The sequence below is a fragment of the Rattus norvegicus genome, chromosome 2 (genome assembly GCF_021556685.1).
Source record: "Rattus norvegicus strain SHRSP/BbbUtx chromosome 2, alternate assembly SHRSP_T2T, whole genome shotgun sequence".
Classification (NCBI taxonomy): domain Eukaryota; kingdom Metazoa; phylum Chordata; class Mammalia; order Rodentia; family Muridae; genus Rattus; species Rattus norvegicus.
Window position 1 is genome coordinate 15,752,812 of NC_141535.1, and position 21,286 is coordinate 15,774,097.

Genomic DNA, 21,286 nt, shown 5'->3' on the forward strand with positions numbered 1-21,286 from the left:
TAACTTCCAATTCATAGCAATTCGCTTTCATTATGTGCAAAATATTTTTAGATATAATTTTAAACAGAGCAAAATATAGACTTTTAATATTCTGTGCTCTACGGGTTTGCCATGTAATTGATAATCATTATTTTAATTTTAATTCATGACCTAGAGCTCTCTGGTATATAATATCAAGGTTCTGTAATTTTGTGTCTGACTCCCTAAGGAGAAATGATATGTCTCATTTAAACATTTAAATTTAGAGGGCTGTGGTCTATTATTAAAAAGCATATAGTTACAAATGGAAGAACCACTTTAGTTTTTTGCACCCCTCCTTTCCTATCAGTGACTTCCTCTCAGTGACCATCATTTCTGAGGATTGTTTCAATGGACATTGTAGGAGCTTCCAGGAAGAGATGCTCTCACTGCTAACTGATGCTTGAACATAAGACGAAACACCCATATTACTTTTCCTGTGTTCTCCTAGCAGTGATCTTCTTAAAATAAGATTAAAGGCTTTAGTTTTAAATTAGTTGACATTTACATATATCAAAGAGCACTTCCATAATCGTCCATCTTATTTGCATAACTAGGGGCGGTATCACTTCTGCTGTCAAAACACGAGATTGTTTCCCATTCAGAAATGAATTAGATGCCCTACTTAGCATACACAGGTATATAAAGGTTCATTAACTCTCTGATTTGGGTAATTTTTCATAACAGAAGGGTGAAAATTGTCACCTAATTTCATTAAAACATATTAAGAAGCTCTTTACAAAAATACAGTTCATTTCAAGTGTTGGGTTTTAAAACACAGTTTTCATCACTTAAATGACTTCTTAAATTACTTATAAGGTTATTTTAATTATAAAAGCAAACCACCCTGTGAGGTATGCTCCAGAGTGTGATGTACCATGTGCTTTTACAAAGAGTTATTTTTATTCATTTTATTGTTTTATGAAGTTTATTTCCCTGATGAACCTGGGAAACTGACTTGCTGTGGAAGAATTGTTTAACTTTTCATTTTTGTTCAACAGGAACGAATGCGGGGAACTGGGAACTGAGCTGTGCACGTGCTGAAGAAGGAAACTCGTTTGAAGGAAACAGGAAAGAGAAAGAAAAGGAAGGAAAAAATACATAATTTCAGGGACGAGAGAGAGAAGAAACACGGGGACTATGGGGAGAAAAAAGATTCAGATCACGAGGATTATGGATGAACGTAACAGACAGGTGAGTGTGGGCTATCCCTTCATATCCTTACCACACATGTCGTCCAGGCACTAAAAACACGTTGCACTCAGAGAGCTCAGTGTTTCCAGTTGAACTGTTGATTTTCATCACTTTGGAACAAAGCAGGGAAGAGAGCTTTTAACTGTTACGAGTGTGTTCTCAAGACTCATGATTGTTCACTTTCCACCGCCTCTAGATTTTTAAGTGGAAGCCGCATTTGTATGACATGAATAGCTTAATAAGTAGGAGTTAATAAGCGTAGAATTGCTGCACTGCACGCATCATCAAACAAATATAGCCTTACATGCATGGGAACTGGGCCTTTTGTGGTCATCCATTTACAAGTTTATAATATAGCTTAAATATCCTCTCTCTGAGAAGTGCCCAGCTCTCTTCTCATCACAAAGGAGAGTTTGAAGTAAAGCCAAACATTTCCAGAGTCTCCTGAAAACAGCAGAATGTTCACATGAGACATAGAGCAGAAAGCTTCTCACCATCATGTTTTTCTCTAAGTCCTGAATTTTATAAACATGGTACTATCTTTCCTTTTCTACGACTCCCGTGATCATATCTGTAAGACACGACCAGTTTTGAAGACTTCAAATATCAAATGTTTAGTCCTGCATGTGGGCCTGTGTATCACGAGTGCCTTCATTCTTAGTCACTGTCCTTATTCTAGGAAGAGTAGCTGGGCCACGGGAGGGTGGCTAGGAGGTTTAGCACATCCTTCCATTGAATATCAGGTGACAATTGTTGAGAGGACTCAGTCTACCTGCACACACTCAGTAGCACACAGACTATGGAACCTGTTCCTCGCCCAAGGAGAGGACAGACAGACAGACAGACACACACACACACACACACACACACACACACACCACCACCACCACCACCACCACCACCACCACCACCACCACCACCACCACAACATTTATGGTCCAGAATATTAAACCTCGCCTTGGGATTGGCTCCCCACACTCTAAGTCTCCAAAATGAAGGCAGTCACCTCCTATTTGGCCCATTTGCCCTTCTGTGACATGGAAAGAGATTCCATTTAAACACAATGTTTTTACACTCAGAAATCAGGATGAAGAGCAATCAATTATTTATTTCATCATGTTTATTGATGGTTTTTTACAAAAGCCTGTGGAGCTTCTAAGAACTAAGAAGATTTGCCTGTGTTTGTTTGTTTGTTTTGATTTTTTAAGATTATATGTTTTCAGAAAGGAGCGCATCTTCTAAGGTCCACAGGACTTGAATTGCTTTGACCTTAATTTTGGGTTAAATGATGAAAAAATATAAGATTCACGAGGGATTCCACTATTTTCATTCATTTAAATCTGATATCTGAAATTAAGACTGAAATACTGAACTTAACATACCATTGCCTGTGGGGGCCTTGTTATTTGAAACACAATCTGTTAGGGTAAAAAATACATGAATTAATGTTTGTAATTTATTAATAATAAGATCTATTTTTTAGCTTCATGAGATTCATTATATCTATTTTACTAATAAAGACAGAAGAAAAATTTTGGGGGTTGGATTGTGTGGACTATTGCTTTTTAAGGAAACGAAGCATCTAGAAATATAAGAGTTGTCTCATTGAACTCCTGACAGAGCAAGTTTAAATGTTTGCATGCAGTTGTCTTGATCTATGCTTGTAGACACTCTTCTCTATATGAAAAGTTACCATAATTTTAAGAAGTGGAAAAAGTATTTAAATTCAGCTTATTTTCACCTTTTAAAAAGTACCAAGGATTATTTCCTTCATTTTATTATATAGGATCTAGAGGCAATTTATTATTTTCCTCAGTCTGTGTGAACAATAGACCTTTTAACTCAATACCATTGAAGAAAATTAGTAACAACAATCTTGCCGGGGCTTAAGCTCTGTTTCAGTGGTTGTCTAAGATGACTATTGACAGTTTGAAAGAGCTGTCATTTATGACAGTGTTTGTCTTGCTCTCTTATCTTCTGTGCGAATGGTCCCAAAAACCCCTAGAACATGGAGTATATAGGTCACTTCTGATAATCAAACCCAGCGAGTGTATGGAGGAGCTGTTAACCTGGGCATCCTTTAAATTATGTGTTCACATGTTGAAAAGAAGCATGTCTGCTCTTTCTGAAGCTGCTGTTCTGTTGAGGTGGCCTAGTAGGACCTCTCACAGAGGTCCACTGCTGTTTCTTCTTGAAAGCAGGGAGCACGGTTTTTCCTGCCTTTGCATGTGTATGTGGCCACATACAGAATAATGTGGGCTTGTGCAGAAAAAGAAATGCTAACCCAAAGTGAGCCCTAAAATACCACAGAACTTACTAATCCATTGTGTTTCAGAAAGATACACAAGGAGAAGGCAGAATGGTGGTTTGTGCTGAGTTCTACCTTCATTGTCTCCTATGTAACAAGGAGACAATGGTTAAAGCCCTAAGTTAGAAACATACAACAGTGTGACAAGAATAAAAATTCGCATCTCGTTTTACTTTACATTTTTTCAGTTTCTAATTTTATAAAGCCAAATTTCTTTAGCCTTCATTAAGTATAAGTTAATATGTACAACAAACTCATGAATTGCCAATTTATCTTACAGACACACTCAGACAGCTTGATGAAAGTCATTACCAACTATTTCCCAATGATGGCATGTAAATTATTCCATTTAGTCCTTAAAATAGGATTCTATTTTATAGCTGGAGGTTATTTATTTATTAAATCAACAAGTATTATTTGACTGCACCCTGCCCCAAAGAAAGCACTTACTAGTGAATAGCTGTCTCATTCCTGGATGAGCAAAGTGTTCTTCTGTAAACAACCAGGTAGCGAATTCTGTTTGCATTATGTGCTGTGCTGTCTCTGACCCAGCCACGGAGCTCCCTCTTCCTAGGGGCTCTCACTCCGAGTGCAGCCAGAGACAATGTATCTGTGTCCATATTCAGTAAGACTGCTTTACTGACAAGACAGACATGAGTTTCAATTGTCTAGTGGACCACAGTTTATAGACCTCTGGTGGACTGAAATAGACATGAACCATGGAAATAAAGAACAACAACAAAAAAATGTCATTTATGGTCTGAGAATGAAACTATTAAAACACTATGAAAGAACAGCCAGGGGGTGCTGTATTCACCACGCAAGCTTGCAGAATGGCCTCTCCACAAATATGGGATCTACAGCATTCTAGAGGAAACATAATTTCTAAGGCTTGAGCTAGATAAAAGCTTGGCTGAGGATTCGGATCCCACGCAATAGGACTTGAGCCTGACATGTTACTTCAGCGTTACAAAGGATTCCATAGTGTACTAGCAACCTCCTAAAAGGCTTAGAGTGTGTGCTTCGGCTTCTAACAACTGCTCAAGACTCTATAGCAAAGAGCAGAAAATGCCAAAGATCTAGTCTCAGATTTCTCCTTTTTCAAAACAAAAACATCATCTTTCAATGATGCTGCGCTGCATCTAGCATAACTTAGTGGCTAAAAGACCAAGCGTTTACTTCCTCTCCTTTCCCAGTCAAATTACTGGATCCCATAAGAGATACTAGATAATGGCAAGAACCGAAATGCAGCTTGTCCAGCAGCCCGCCCCAGATCTCACCAGCTCAGGCCTGCTTACCCCTCTCAGGCTCTCTGAAAACTCCAGGGCCACAGGGGAGGGGGAGGCGAGAGAAGGACAGCTCAGCTTCAAGTGAGGACCGTGCCTCAGTGCCCGGATGCTGCTCTGAATGACTGTGGAGCCTGGAGCCATCTGCACATCCTGTCTGCCTCAGTTTCACTATTCCCCACCCAGAAAAATAAACAAAGATCCTCCAGTACAGACAGCTGTGGAAAAATAAATAAATAAAAAGGACATAATGGATAAGAGTTCGCTTTTTAGAAATATACAAACCTGTTTCTAGTTCCAGCTCTATATGTAGTAATATTACTGTCCAGTTACCTGGGTTTAATAGACACTATAGTACATTACACTCCAAAAAATAGGATAAATCTTCAGCAAATTATTTAGCCTCTCTGAACCTCCTTGGCAGAGTGAAAATTGAAAACAGTCACCCCCACATTGCAGTGCTAAGGTATGAAGTGGCCAGGATATAAGCGCTCAAAGAATGCACAAATCGACTTCTCCCACCTCGAGCCACACTCTTTGAGCCCTTGTTTCTTAGCGTCACCGTGATTTCTATCAAAAGTCCCTTGGCTTTTACTCTGAGGAGTTCTACCATAAAAGACTGTCAGGAGGGGGTGTGGCAGAGTAGAGCAGGAACACAAAGAAGCTCCCTTGCTGAGAACCAGCTAGAGGATCACCCAGAACAGTATTGCTGTAGAGAGGGTGGCCCTGGAACAGGGACGGAAGAGCATTCAAGTCCTGTGTAATGCATGCCTTACAGCAAGGCCAGGTGGCAATAGTGTCCAAGATCCTGTACAGGTGGGATGACTTTCAAATGTGGGGGACTGACCAAATTCTTTTTAAAATACCTTCCGCCACTTTAGTTCTTCTACCTCCAAGCTCATGATAACTATTATGTCAATCTCCAATCTCTATCTTCTTGTTTTCTTGTTTCCCCTTGACCCTTAATGATTAGGCAATCCATAGAGCCTTGGCCTCTTTCATATGTTACACATTCTTCTGTTAGTGCTTGAGACAATTGGACTTTTAATTAGTTTATTACATGATTCATTTTTATAAACAAAATATTAGAAGCCTGTTCCATCAGGAAAAACAATATATGGTTATTATTATATATATTATATTCATAATGTATTTGTGTGTGTGTGTATTCAGAGTACTAAGCAATCCTAAACCTATTTGTTCAGATGTTTATACTGAATTCTTCATCTTCCCTATTTTGAAATGGCTAACATAATTAAATTCCAATATATTCATGCAACTTGTTACAAAAAATCTAAATAAATGAATAACTACAAGTGAGATGTATTTACAGATAGTACATTTAGGATCTAGGGCCTAAAACAGCACATATACCCAGTTCTAAACCTATACCTTCACTCACACACACACACACACACACACACACACACACACACTCACACACACAGAGATACACACTCACACATGCACATAAACAGGCATACACACATACATACACGCATACACACATACACACTCACATACACATACACACATACACATACACACACGTACACTCACACACACACATACACACATACACACTCACACATACACACACACAGGCACACACTCACACATGCACATACACACACATACACACAGGCATACACACACACACACACACTCACACACACAGAGATACACACTCACACATGCACATAAACAGGCATACACACATACATACACGCATACACACATACACACTCACATACACATACACACATACACATACACACACGTACACTCACACACACACATACACACTCACACATACACACACACAGGCACACACTCACACATACACACACACACAGGCACACACACATACACACATACACACTCACACATACACACACACAGGCACACACTCACACATGCACATACACACACACACACACACACACACACACACACACTCGCCTGTAGTTCTCCTTTCTTCCTTCAGATCTGGCCATTTGCTTTTACCAGCAAAGAAAATGCTATGCACTTATCAGTTCAATAACTTGAACACAAATTAGGACAATCATTAACATTCCCCGTTTAGTAAGTCAAGAGAATCCTCCTAAAATTAAAATAATTCAGAGTTCATTGCAATTAAATTTTCTATCATTCCCTCTTTCTGGGCTTCTAGATGTTTCTTTGCATGCAACAGCTAAGGGAAGGCCCATGGCAGTGTGTTCAGTGTAGATGTTATCCCAAATAGTTTGTACGTAGTGACATTTTTATCAGCTAAATCAGGTATATTTTGTGCTGCATTAAAGAATAAAAAAATATTGCAATTCCCTCAAATGACTCAAAAAACAGGCTTTCTTTTCTCTACATTTGCCTATACTCACCTCTTTACATTTTGGCTCTAGTTTCACAGGTATTTTTAAGTGCAACTTCCTGTCAAGATGGTACCCAGAATTTGAACAAATTAAAAGGGCTGGTTACAAGTCTAAGCTTATATCTAATTACTTAAATAAAGTTTGATGAAGTTGTGACCAATTCAGTCTTCAACTGTAGAAAACTAGATACTTGAGAACTGCAAACTACTTGCTTTGACAAAATAGGCTCTTGGCGAATTCTGTCGTCCGCTATGGAGAGCAGAGTTCTGTAGTCCCATTGTCAAGGCACTTCCTTCCGCATCGACAGAAACAGCATCTCCATACTTGCCAGTTTTAGCTGAGACGGTACCACTGAACTACCCTTCCTTGATGGAGGAATCTTGACCCTCCCTGCTGCAGACCTTGTGAATAGCATGTTCAATGAAAAAAAAAAAAGAAGAAGAAGAAGAAAAGCTGATTTGTCTGTCTCCAAGTGAGTTTGTATATTACCTCATAATGTTGGTCATTTTACTTTTTTCCTTAATAACATATTTTAAGAGATTTAATTTCCCCTGAACTTGTATAAAAGTTACGTTCAGGTCATTTTATATGAATGAAATATGGGAGCATCCTGGTGTTATTAAGAAACATATTGCTCAGAGATGATTCAAAGCTACACTGATGCATACTGGGAATATCTAATGGAGAGTTCCCCCTATGCATCCCCATTCTTTACTAACTAACCTTAAAATCATGATGGAAACAGTAAATTATTTATTCTTGGAGAGACTAGCAAGGAAAACCCGAAGCAGGGAAATGTTGTTTGTGATATTTGGAAACTTCTTAATAAAGAGCAAAAGTAAGAAGGAGTTGTGAGGGTGCTCACGTGTGATTAAAAGGATGCCAGGTTAGTTCCTTTGTTTTAGTAATTAAGAAATCATTGACAAGTGGTTTCCGAATCATGGAGTTAACATGCAGCATCCACATATCCATCCCATATGGGTGTGCTTTATACATTCAGCTAGATCTGCTCCCTGCAGTCAGAAAAGTATTGCCCCAACTCTTAAGCACATTCATTAGGTTTCCTCTGATAGGAAATCTAAGAGAGGTTAAGATTCTTTGATCTAAGGAATAAGTGCTTTTTCTACATGTTTAGGTTGCTTTCTTAGGTTAGCCCACATCTGTCCTAATTTATGATTCTGACATAATTTCTATTCAGAGATAAACAACCTCAAAGTTGAAAGGATATTTTCCTATACCTCAAAACTTTCAACATTTTTTTTTGAAGAAAGCTGACAGAAAATGCCCTATTTGTCTCTGTGAACACATGCTCCCAACATTTCTCCCCTCAAGTGTACAAGCACACATCAAATGTGAGGTAGCTTTCCTGAGGACCGACAGTTAGATATGAACAGTACAAGTATACGACGTAAAGTAAGAGCGTTTCCCATACTCTGAATTAAAAGAAACACTGGCAAATGTTTTCAAAACCATGCCCTTTGCAGTCAAAACTCCCTTTAGCAGTATGCTATTCATTTAAAATGGAATAATTTCAAAGTCACGGTGAAAGCATTATTCTAAAGTTTATGACCCACTGTACTTTTTGAAAAACACTTGGAAGCTATATTTTTCCAAAAATGATAGCAAGACTAAAACTTCAAATAAATAACGTAATTAAACAGAGGATTAAGAATTCCCCATCCGCAGTGCGTATGTGTTTCTCTTGAAATATGTTAGACCATTAATGGGAATAAGAGAAACCAATTTAGATGTTTGGAAATTCGACTCTTAATTTCAAATTGGAACAGTTTAGCTTAAGAAATCACTAACATTTAAATAACATTTCAACAAATGTAACTGTTTGGAAACTACAGCTGAGGCAGCCTCCTGCCTTCTGTCTTGCAAGGATTGATTTGGAAGGCCCTGAGGGAGAAAATATTGGAGTTGGGAGGTAAAACTGAAGCCACTGTGGGAAGGAAGAAGTTACTCTCTTCCTGTTATGACAGGAAAGCGTAGACAAATGTGTTTCCTGAGTTAGCTCAGCAGGGAATGTAGGATTCTTTGACCTTTAACTTAGGTATATTTTGACTGTGTTGAACTAGTAAACAGGCTTTGGCCCTCCGGATAGTAATCTGTCTTATCTGATTCTTTTCCACATGAAATTGGTATCTTTAGTAGCTGAAGTGCAACCTGTAACCACTCTAGAGATTGTACTTACAAGAGAAGTGAGCTTTTTAAGAGACCAATCAGACCTGAACAGCCCATACAACCAAGTTTAAAACATTAAGGATAGAATTCTCCTTTAGAATATAAAGCATTACCAGAATTTGCAAGGCCCACTCTTAAACTCAGACAAACTCAATGACTGATACTGGCCCCTGCCCTGTCCTCACATAATCCACTGTATCAGAAATCCACAGAAACAACTTTTAAAGCCCAAACTCTTCAACGGACACTCCTTTGTTTGGTATCCAATCTCATATTTATTATCCACCCTCAAAATACCATGCAACGTGCAAGATTTAAATTTGTATTTAGGAATCGTGTATGTTGACTTAGGGTAAGGGGCTCATAGAGTTCTTTTCCCTGAGGCCCTCATTTTAATCAGTTTATTGTGTAGAGACAGTTAGGGACCACTGCTTACACATCCTGTGGAAGTGCTACTGCATTTCGCTGAAACACAGCCCAGTTTGCTGGAGGCTAAGGAGGACAATGGTTTCCTTTGCAACAGCACACACTGCTGTCTCTTGGTCGCAAGTTGTGCTGGAGGGTTACAAGCACATGGTAGCAGTCTGCTTAAAAGAGCCCCTCACTGCTCTTTAAAGAGCCTTTCATTTAGGATGGCAGGCCCCTTCATTGTATAAAGGAGTGCTTGTCTAGAACACAAGTCTGTCGTGGCAGCCTCCTCCCGCTGAGAGTAATCATCAGGCCTAGAGCTCCTAGCCTTTCTAATGACAGACTGAATTAAACAAAATAAAACTGAAGAGGAATCCTCAGAACAGTTGTGCCTTTACTTACTGACAGGAACAAGGGAGGCATCCTGGAGCATTTAGAAGGCCATTTCCCTTTTTACAATTAGAGATTGTCGTTACAGACTCTTGACTCCATCCCTAACCGGTTAAACACATGGGAAGACCCAGTGGCTCATGGATTATTACAGAGCACATTGTCTCCAGGAGCTGCTCCTCCTTTCACTCCTTACTCAGTCACCTCCCTTAACTTAAAAGACTGGAGATCATCTTGGTAGCAGAGAGGGAAGAGGAGAGGGTTTAAGATGCTTTCACATAAAGACGTTATATTAGTAATTCTAGGTGAGAGAATGGAAGAACATTGAAAATAGAGTTAGTTGAGTGTATAAGTTTCAACATAGTTTAAAAGAAATGACAATTACTTTATTGTTAAACTATGGCTTTAGGTCAAGTTACTCAGACACAGAATGCTTAAGCATCTACAGAAACTTTTTTTTCTGCCAGTTCTGGAAAAATAGAAGACAAACAGAAAGAAAAAAGAAAGAGAGACAGAGAGAAAGAGAGAGAGACAGAGACAGAGAGACAGAAAGACAGAGAGACCAAAAGAAAGGAATAGAGAGAGGGAGGAAGAGAGAAAGGGAAAGAAAGAGGGAGAGAGAGGGAGTGATAGGGATGGAGAAAGAGGGAGGAAGGGAGAGGGAAGGGAGGTAAAGAGAGGAGAGGAAGAGAGAAAAGAGGGAGAGGAGCAGGAGGAAGAAAAATAGGATGGGGGAGGGTAAGTAGGTTAAGAATCACTCCATTCATTAAATACAAAAACAATTCATTAAAATTAGGCCTCAAATACAGTGATTTCAGACTCTAAAAAAAACTAATGTGGGTTCCCTCAGAGGTAGTCAGAAATCTTCAAGGTTTCAGCCTCCCTGTTCTTACTGGTGTAGTAGCTACTGTTTGAAAGGTTCATCACTTTCATTTCTTTAGAATTCTTCCCTGTAGGTAGCAAGGATCCCCATTGTTCATACAGAGAGGTAGGTTCTTCAGGGGTGGCTAGGAATGTAAAGAATGTGGAGAAAGGGAATGGATGGAAACAGATTCCAAAATACCCTTTTCATGACCCAGTAAGCCAAACTAATTTCCCTGCCATGAAAGGAACTACACAGGGCCTGGCCTCGGATTTTAAAACTTGGTGTTTAAACTGCCTATGTAGCAATGTCTATGTGGAAATTGGAGTTCCATTATTTTTATTCTAGCTGTGAGGAGACCTGTGTCTGCTGCCAGCCAAAGTACTTCCCATTTTGGGAAACTGAAACATCTATAAATATAGATGTAGTGTGTGCCTACTCATGCTTGTGTGTGGTTCCCACTAGCTTTCGTGGGAATGGCTTGAGTGTCTAAGGGCAGCCGGGGCTACAGAACCACACAAAAACATCACTGGTTTGTTGGTGGCAGTAGAAACCACTGACTCTCGATTGAATCTTGGTAGCATTATTTTATTTACTTTAACCTAAGAAGCCACCTTTACATAAATCAATGCTCTCCCTTAGGGCGCTGTTCTTAGGAGAGTGTGATATGTCTACAAAAGCAAATAAATAAAAATAACTAACAGTACATGTACACCTCAGCTGACACTGGCCCGTGCCTGAGCTTCTGCTCAGGGGACAGTTACAAGAGAGAAGGCATGCATTGTGTGTGAAAAGGGAATTATTTCTGGTTCATCTAGGGACTAGTTGTATAGCTTTACATAACCTCTTATGTATAGTCTTTATCTGGGAAAGGGGGGTGAGAGGCTACCCATTACAGCCTGTAGAGTTACTAGTAGGTATCATGAAACAGCTTAATAGACAGCCTTTGGCTATCCTAAAAAACTTACCAAAGCCATTGTTTCTGCCTAAAGCAGACAAATAAACAATATTTTCTAATTTTATCAGCAAACTCAAACAGGTTATGACACCATTCAGTTTTTCTCTTCAGCTCAACCTCGTGGAGTGTGTATTTTCACTATCAGTCAAAATGACAAAAGCACAGATTCAATATGTGAACATGTCCCCTGTCGGTGGTAGATTTCTTTTAACTTAGTGTGAGCATATATAATAATTTTTTTTGAAACCTCCACTTTATAAAGAGAACATGAACAATTTCTTCATTCATCTGTCCATTCAGGCAATATTATTATATTAATAATACTACCAGTTATTATTTTTGAACTTTAAATTACAATGATGAATAGAAGAGGGTTCCAGCTTTCAAGGAAAGCTGTGATGCAGTTTACCTAACCGTATGTGGGTAGTGTTAACACAAGTGGATGGGCCCTAACCACAAAATCACAGTGATGGTTTACTTCTCAGTATATGGAATTTATAGGTGATAATTGTGATGAAGTGATGAAGTTGAATTACTAAATCATAAGATATTGTATATCTGTATGTGTGTATGTATGTAGGTATGTATGTATGTATAGTGTAAAACTGTAGGAGAAGATAATTGATTTGAGCTTTATTACTAATGAATCATATTCTTCCCTATCTAAAAGTCAATACCATCTATGCATAGAGGGTGAAGGTGTAAAAACTGGAGAGAGACTTGTAGGCCAAGTTCTTTATTACCTTAGAAACATGTTCTGTTGACCTCAACATCCAGCTGTAGATCAAGTTCCAGAATAAGGGCAGTAGGGTGAACTCCATTCTTCTCTCTCACTATCATGTTTCCTTTTCTTCCATGGATGATATTTGTCATACACTAGAATACATTCTAGAATCATACATACTACACATGCCTCAGCATATGTGCCTGAAGCTTCAGACCTCAGTGTATCCATATGCAATCAATCAATTAATCAATCAATCAATAAATAAATAAATAAATAAATAAATTTTTAAGGGATGAAATTCCTTCTTTTAAAAAAAAGTCAGAACTCATCAAAAGGTGCAAAGAACATTTGGTTGACAAACGCAGTCATCCGAAACACTGAGCTTCCTCTATGTATGGGGAAATGTGTGTTTGTATGTATATGTATATGCATGCATGTGGGTACATGTGTTCATGCACAAGGAGGCTCTAGGTCTTTTTTCTTTGTCTTCCTATGTCCCTCTCCACTTCATTTTCTTAAGGCAGCATCTCTCTCTGAACCTGTAACTCAGTGATTAGTAAGGTTGTCTGGACAGTAAGCTCCAGGGATCTACTTGACTTTATCCTCAATCCCTAGCCCTGGTCATAAATGAGTACCACATCTGCCTTTAAGTGGGTGCTGTGCTGGGGACCCAAACTTAGGTTCTTATGTTTGAGCAGTGGGCAATTTATGAACTGAGTCACCTCCCTCTACCCCATCTTTCGATCCTCTTTTTTCTCCCTGTGTGTCTGAAACTATAAAAATAAACTTCTATCTTCACACTTCTCCACCCCTCATGATGCATCATCCAGGCACAGATTCAAAAATACTTTTCATTGAACTTTTCTTGAAGTCTGGAGCGCACACACACACACACACACACACACACACACACACACACACTGTCCTGGAGATTCTCTGCTTTCCACAGTATAAAAGCTTAAATTATCAAAAGGCAAGTAAAGAAAGTCTCTACTTTCATTTAATTTAACAGAAAAGTATACTGAGAAGGTCAACGTTTTTTAAATAGAGTATTTTTATTCTGTAATCTATATTCAACAACTAGTCATACTGCACCCACAAGTTAGTTGGGTGAAGGCTGATTTGGGATCTTACAGAATTAAAAAGCAGCAAGAAAGACAGACTCTGTGACATAAGAGTAGGAAATAAAGGCTTATACAAGTTATTGGAGGACCAGTGTGTGGTGATACACGCACTTGTAATCCCAACAACTGAGAGGCTGAGAAAGAGGGCCCAGTACCAACATGGGATACATAGAGAGACCATGTCTCATCCGTCAGTCAATAAAACCATACCGAAAGCTAAAATGAGGAGGGACTGATTTCTGAGTATCACCATGAAAACATCTTGGAAGTTATGATTAAACTAAGCCTTACCTGGTGATCGGCTGCTAGTGTCCATAAAGAAAGGGAAAGATCTTCACACCATAAGCAGTGCTGACCAACTAGAATGTAAGAAGTAATTCCAGGGAAGTCAACTTTAGTTCACAATCACTTCAATTGAGTTAACGTCTAGCATTTTTCTTTTTCAGTCTTTTTCCGTGTTGGTCTGAAGACAAAAGCTAAATTACAACAATTAAATAATAATGCCACTCCAAATTATTAGGCATGGTGGGGGGAAGAAATTTATTCCTCAAATACTGGTTGCTGTTCTTAAGAAAGAAGGTTCTGTTAAGCATTTGCTGACTTTCTTCACAGCTACAGTGAAGTAACATGAACTAAAGAAACATTATTCTACGTAATGGTCTCAATAGTGTCCAGCACAACTGAGTAACATGAGAAAGAATACTCAGGAGATATTGCACCTCACATCGCTGGATTGTAGAAAGTCTTCAGGGAAAACTCTCTCAAGACTTTCATTCATTTCTTTGCAATTGGATTATATAAAGTTGTGTTCAGCAAATATGACTCTTTTTCATTTTAGATTCCAACTTCAATTTCTCATCTCTCTGTAATAGGGTTGTCATAAAATATGTGATATATGTACATTTTCTAGGACTTAAAATTTAGGGTTATGATTAAACCTAATGTTGAAATACTTTCATACATCATCATCATTGAATGAAGGACTATGGGTAGCGCCAAAGGGAATATAAAAGGGTCAGTACTTACAGTGTATTTCTTCTTTCAATGCAAATGTATTTAGCAAACCTCTTTAATTCTGAAAATTAGGTGTGGGATTACAGCGCCCACTCAAATAATACTGGCTTTATTCTTCTCTCGACTGAAGTAAACCCTCGGAAAGAACATCCTTTACTCAACTGCAGTAAAAGCAGTGTTCTGTATCACCTAAGGTTCAAAATATGCTATTGAAATAGAAGTATGGACTTGTCCCCATTACACACTATTGTCAGGTTATGAAAAATGTAATCATTACAATACATTATTATATTTAAGCATAAGAGCTCTGAATTGCAATCTTTGTCATTGAGTGGCATATTTTAAATGAAGAGTAATATCTCCGATCTCTTTGGAAAGCTTAATGCCTAAAAACAATTTTATCTAACCATGAACAATGATAAAAAGCATTATAAAATACATTTTCAGTATGCATGAAGAATATGAACATAATACTGAATTAAATTTAGAGCAATTAAGAGGAGGTTTTGAAGGTATTTTCTTAACGGTGTTAATACAGTCATCATTTCAGATGCAGTTTTAATGAAAAGAAGCTATCTGCACTGACTTTTTTGGCAGGCATTATTAAGCAAGCATGCATTTTCCAGCAACCTGTTTGGTTACACAAAAGTTGGAGAGCATCTAAGAGTAAACAGAAATAGTAGTTTTAGAGATATTGCAGTCCTACCTATACTTAATGATGACTGTCAAAATGTGCTAGATTCTGAGGCTCGAGTACCACAGAAACCATACTGCATTGAGACATACACCTACAGTTTGTGGTCCTGAAATCTGATTAAAAGTGCTTCCGTCTATGTGAGGCTATTTTATATCAGTTTCTGCATTTAATACATTTTAGTCTATTTCACTAAGTAAGACAAGTCTGCAGTTAGATTCATGTTTAAATTGCATCTCAAAGAAAGTTTAAAATTGTACCGTGAATAGTTCACTATAATTAATGATATAGTTATTTATCTGTTCTAATAAGAAAGTCTGCAGCCCATCCTTAGAATCGGTCATAACTCATCCGAATGAACCGGAATAAAAGTTCCTGAAGTCATATGATGACCAGATAGGAAAATAAAATGCTAATTTATTTTATCAGAAGCACTTTAGAAAAAAATTAAAGACCCACAACAACAACAGCAGCAGCAACAACAACAATAAGGCAGTGAGGTCTACTGTGAAGCAAAATTGTCCAAGCTAAAGTGTAAATAACATGGAAATAGAGATTGTGTGGGTTAGTGTGGGCTGTAGTAACGGGCTTTGTACTCTGAGGGGAGAGTCAGCTAGTGCCAATAGCTAGCTCATCCTTGTCCTTTCACCAGGAGGAGCAATATTCTCAAACAGTTTGGAGACTGTTTATGATACCAAGACACAGATTGTATTAGTTCTCAGTTGTAGGGCAGCCGAGCTTATGACAAGCTGGGCAATGCAGATAAAGGTTAGAGTGGACCCTGGAGCTAGGCACTGGCACTTTCTGTAGTCACTGGAGATCATTCAATGGCTTTCTGGAATCAAAGAAAAACCGGGAATCCAGTTACAATTAAGTGTCAGTAAAAAGCAAGCTGACCTGTGCAAGACCCATTGTGTTTAAAGAAAATGTATGCTGAATAAACCAGTCAGACTCCCAAGGTATGAGCCTCAAAAATTTATATGTCTTTCTTAAAATAAATAAATCACCACATGACACGGCTAGCCATTAATTGGGGAAGCCATTGTAGCTTAAAGGGTTTCTGAGCCTTGCATACACCAGACTGCCTTGCTACCAATCTGTGAAACAATAGGACACGTCTTGGAAGTCTTTTCTGGGAATGATGCACTACACAATGCCTGCTTGGAAACACAAGACCATTTATGGGCTTGTAGTTAATGATGTTCACGCTGCTGGGTGGATAGGCCAGAAGAACAAGCTAACATTTAAATGATGCTGTCATTGCAAGAGTGGGATATGTGTATTGACTGGACCGTGCAGAACAGGAAGCGGGAGCCGAGCCATAGGGGGCAGTTACTGAAAGAAAAGAGTGCAGAGTGGGGATTCGCAGAATAAGATGAATCGAGGAGGCAATAATCGGAGGCCGGGAGAGCATCCAGGCCAGGAAACTGCTAGGCTGTCCGTGGTGACATGATAAGGATATGAATGATTGGGCTGCCTGGGAAATAGACAAGTGTGAACTTGACAAATAGTTGTAGAGAAGGGATTATGGAGACTTGGTCATAGATTGGAGTAGAAGGAAAAAGGTCAAAGATAACAGTTACTGACCTGAGGGAGGAGACGGAAACCAAAATCCTAACAGTGCTTCCCAATGCCCAGCTAGGTTTCTAGAGAGAGAGCACACTGCCTGAGAGTTGCCTCCAAGAATTGTTAATTAAGTGGCACAAGAGTAACCAGTTTTATGTGTGTGTTGTTTTAACACAGATATAAAATATCAGGTTCATGGACAGTCTTCAAATGATTAAAAAGCCAGTCAAACTCTAGATTTATAATTGGGAAAACTGTTAAACATGCTGAAGTTGAAGACGCTGAATTTGAAATTTCAAAGAAGCAAAACCGTTTCTTCCACCACCTTCATTTGAATGCCCTGAATTAAACCTCCCATTTCCAGTTTCCCAGTCTACCACTAGCTAGAAATCACACGTTTTCAAATTGTAGGCAGAAATAAGTTTTAGATTATTTGCTTTGCCCTTGAATGTGTTAGCACCCAAGGCTCCCGGAGCTCTACACCATTGTTCTGCAAAGGAAAAAAAAAGGCAGCGTGAAAATATTCACCACACACGAGTAAGATTTTTTCTTTAAAAGACGCGTTCTTTCTCCAGGTGACTTTTACAAAGAGGAAATTCGGACTGATGAAGAAGGCTTATGAGTTGAGCGTGCTGTGCGACTGTGAGATTGCCCTGATCATCTTCAACAGCACCAACAAGCTGTTCCAGTACGCCAGCACCGACATGGACAAGGTGCTGCTCAAGTACACCGAGTACAACGAGCCGCACGAGAGCCGGACAAACTCGGACATTGTGGAGGTGAGCGAGCACGGTGTGGGCCGGGCTTTCCACGGAGCCATGTGCTGTAGAGCCGTGTGCTGTGGGCCCAATGCCTTCTTCTCCTATTTTCCTAGTCCTGTACCTGTTCTTGAAATGTTTACTCACTTAAGACTGCAACATTCTGGTCACTCCTCCCAAAACAGGAGTCAAAGGTGGTAAAGTGATCACCCATATGGGATCTAGAACTCAAGGTCCAGGGTCAGACCAGTGGCTTCCACTTTTATGAGTACAAAACCAAGCATGAAGGAATTAGTTAGTTGCGACGCTCCAAGGGCTTTTGTGTACATGTGCCATATGCTTAAAACCTTGACTGGTACTACAGCAATAACAGCAAATCTGCCAAGGAAACAAACTGAGTTAAAATCTCCCATTTCACTTGATGTCTTGGACTAGTTAGTCCTTCATATGATCTGAAACAGTAGAAGTGTATTACATGAATTAGAAAAATGTGTTGACTTCTAAGTTTTGCTTTCAAGGTTTATAATCTTGAAGAATCGTATGCGGAGTTTTGCAGAGGAGGGTGGATATGACTTAAGGGTGACTTCAAACTTGGCGTCTCATATGATATTTTCATAGTCTTGTATGGAGGCATGTTTGAGAGTTAGATTTCTTTAAAGGCTGTGATATGAACACTGGGCCAAGAGTTAGAGATTTGTGGTATCATGGTATGTGGCAAGATGACTTTCTCTCCAACTGAAGGTTTCTCATCTCAAAAAATAAGGAGAGCTGAGGACTACAATCAGTGTTATAGCTTCTGCATGAGGGAGATTCCAAGTCTCAATTCTACACTCCACAAAACACTGAAAAATCTTATGTGACAATATAATTTATAGAAAGAATCATTCAAAAACCACAGTAAAGCTCTCTCCACTATCTTATATTTGATATAAATATATTAAAGTAATGAATTGCTCTAGGCTTCTAACTCTCTGGAAAAAAATCTAGAGTTTGTGACTCAATATTTTGAGTGCATACAATAAATAACTCTAACACATTCTAGGTGTGCCCAGGGTGATCATCTCTGGAACATTCCTACATTTTAGAACTAACAGTTGATGGAGAAAATTGTTAAGCAGAGTCTCTAACAGAAAAGGTTTTATATCACTCTCATATGTACCACTTTAAAAAATACGAAGCATTAAAATAAGAGTTCTTGAGGTAAGAAATTTGAGTGGTAAGTGTATATATGACCTGCTCCCTCAAGTAATTAGACACACTAGGTTTCAAATCATTGTAGTGCTGTATCAATTACAATAGCTACTAAGAATCTGGAGTTAGAAGAAGTTCCTTCTAGAATAGGTCTAACAGAAAGCTTAAAGTGGAGATAGTTTGCTACTCTTGGGTGAAATTTTGAATCCTATTTATTTTAATTTAACGGAATACATTTAACTGAGTAAGTTTAATGAGGAGCGTAATATGCTCCATAAAGGGTCATTAGTTTTACATTTCCCATTTGGACCATTGCCTCTCTCCCTTAACCCTCTACCAACAGTTTGCTCACAGGAAGAGAAGCTTGGGGAGAGAGAGAGAATGTTAGGATTGCTAACATAGAAACTGGAGTGCAGAATCCTGGACCGCGCCAGAGTAGAGTTATAGGGTCACAGGAAAGTCTGCGCGGTGGGTGCGTGGGTGTTGAAAAGAGATTTCTCCTTTCAGCAGAAAGCTCTGTGTAATTACCATGTCTTTGCTTGATAATTAGCACTACTGTTACAATGGCACAGAGACACACAAAGGCTTCACAGATAGGCTCAAATAGGGTTTTTTCCTCCATTGTACCATAATGCAGCTTGAATATCTGTTTAGATACACTATATAAATATGCCAGATTTAGTAAATGTGTTAAAATTGTAATCCATTGTTTAAAAAGAAACAAAAACAGCTATTGTCTTTAAAATACTTCCTTTGAAGAAAGTCCATTTTGTTTGGCTCTGTAGCATACAACTAGATATTTACCCAAGTGCTAGCTTCCAGGGCTCTAAAATTCAGGTGGTATAAAGGAGCTACCCCGTCACCACTACCACTTGTCCCCTAACAGAAGAAACTCTGGAAGTTTCTCTCTGGCTGTGTTCCTGAAGAATGTTTTGTTAAATGAAGGATCCAGATCCTACAGGGCTAGTGTCCAGGAAGATGGTGCCTGCCTTCTGAGCAGAATCAGGCAGGCATTCCTGTTAAAGTTGTAAAACATGGTTACAAAAAGTGGCTTGGAAACTACTGGAAGACAAAGGAGCAATAGCCCATAAATACCACACATGCTACTGAAAGGAAGGTGTGGACACTAACAGTTCGACCTCACTACATGACAGCACATGGCTTCTGCAGTATAGGTCAAGTGGTCCCTGGAAACAGAGACCAAGACTAAACGTTCCTCCATATCCACTTCACATCCACTAAACATGAAGCCCAGGGGTGGGTATCCTGAGCAGCTGGCCAACATACAGCTACTCACCACTCAGACAGTCTGTGCAATGGTCATCCAGTCTGGGCCAGAAGTAGGGCTATTATGTGTAAACAGAAACAAAATGTAAAAGAAACACTGTTGTCACAAATGTATCAGTAGAAGATAGTCTCTCTCTCTCTCTCTCTCTCTCTCTCTCTCTCTCTCTCTCTCTCTCTCTTTCTCCCTCCCCTCCCCCCGAATATGTGAGTGCAACAGAGAGACAAAGAGAGGGAAAATTTACCTGAAATTTTTCTGTCACCCGAGTCCTGTTGGGTTTCAAGATAACCTAGAAGCCACTGTTGCATAAAAAATGTTTCCTTGCCCATTAAGTGCAGTAAGTGTTAAGGCCTAAATTAGGACTCACAAGGCCTTAAAATAGCTTTTAACCTTCGTTGCCTCAGAGCGCTACTGGAAGGTTATCCACAGTCTAAGTGCTCTGGGAGTGCGGCGAAGATCAGCAAGTGCAATGTTTGTTGAAGAAATGCAAAAGAAATAGAAGCGGACCTCTTTACAGAGAGGTATTACAGAATTTGAGATCTGGTGTCAAATGCAAAAACTACTTATTCACTTGACTCTATTGCAGTCAAACCGACATAACCTGTAATTATAAAATACAGATTTATAAACTCACTTTGCATGTGCCGTGGGATTATCTTACACAGAGGTACTTAGCAGGAAATGCCCGTTTCCTGACTTGTTTAGTAGTGTCTGAACTTAAGTTTCTTCAATCATTCACCTAACAAAGATTTGTTGAATTCCTGCTGTGTGCTACATGCCATGGGATCCGGGAAGTGCAACTCTGACCAAAGTACCTGAAGAACTCCTAGTTCTGAAGGTGGCTCACCAAGCCAGGTGACCCTGTCATTTATGTCCATTCTGCTTTTGCTTGTAACTCAGTCGGCCTCGCCCTGACATTTTCCTGTGCTCCAGACCCAACATATATC

The 21,286-nt window shown here is 39.2% G+C and overlaps 1 protein-coding gene across 29 annotated transcripts in view; it reads left to right on the top strand.

Annotated features, from left to right (window-relative positions):
* The window catches only part of Mef2c (myocyte enhancer factor 2C), a 162,383-nt gene that overhangs the window by 69,845 nt on the left and 71,252 nt on the right, over nt 1-21,286 (top strand). For 16 of the 29 annotated variants that reach the window (XM_087629748.1, XM_087629785.1, XM_087629766.1 and 13 more), the window contains 2 exon segments: nt 1,020-1,212; nt 17,681-17,884. In XM_087629748.1, coding sequence (XP_087485874.1) covers nt 1,159-1,212; nt 17,681-17,884 — 258 coding nt within the window. In that variant the 5' untranslated portion in view covers nt 1,020-1,158. 29 annotated transcript variants of the gene reach the window in all.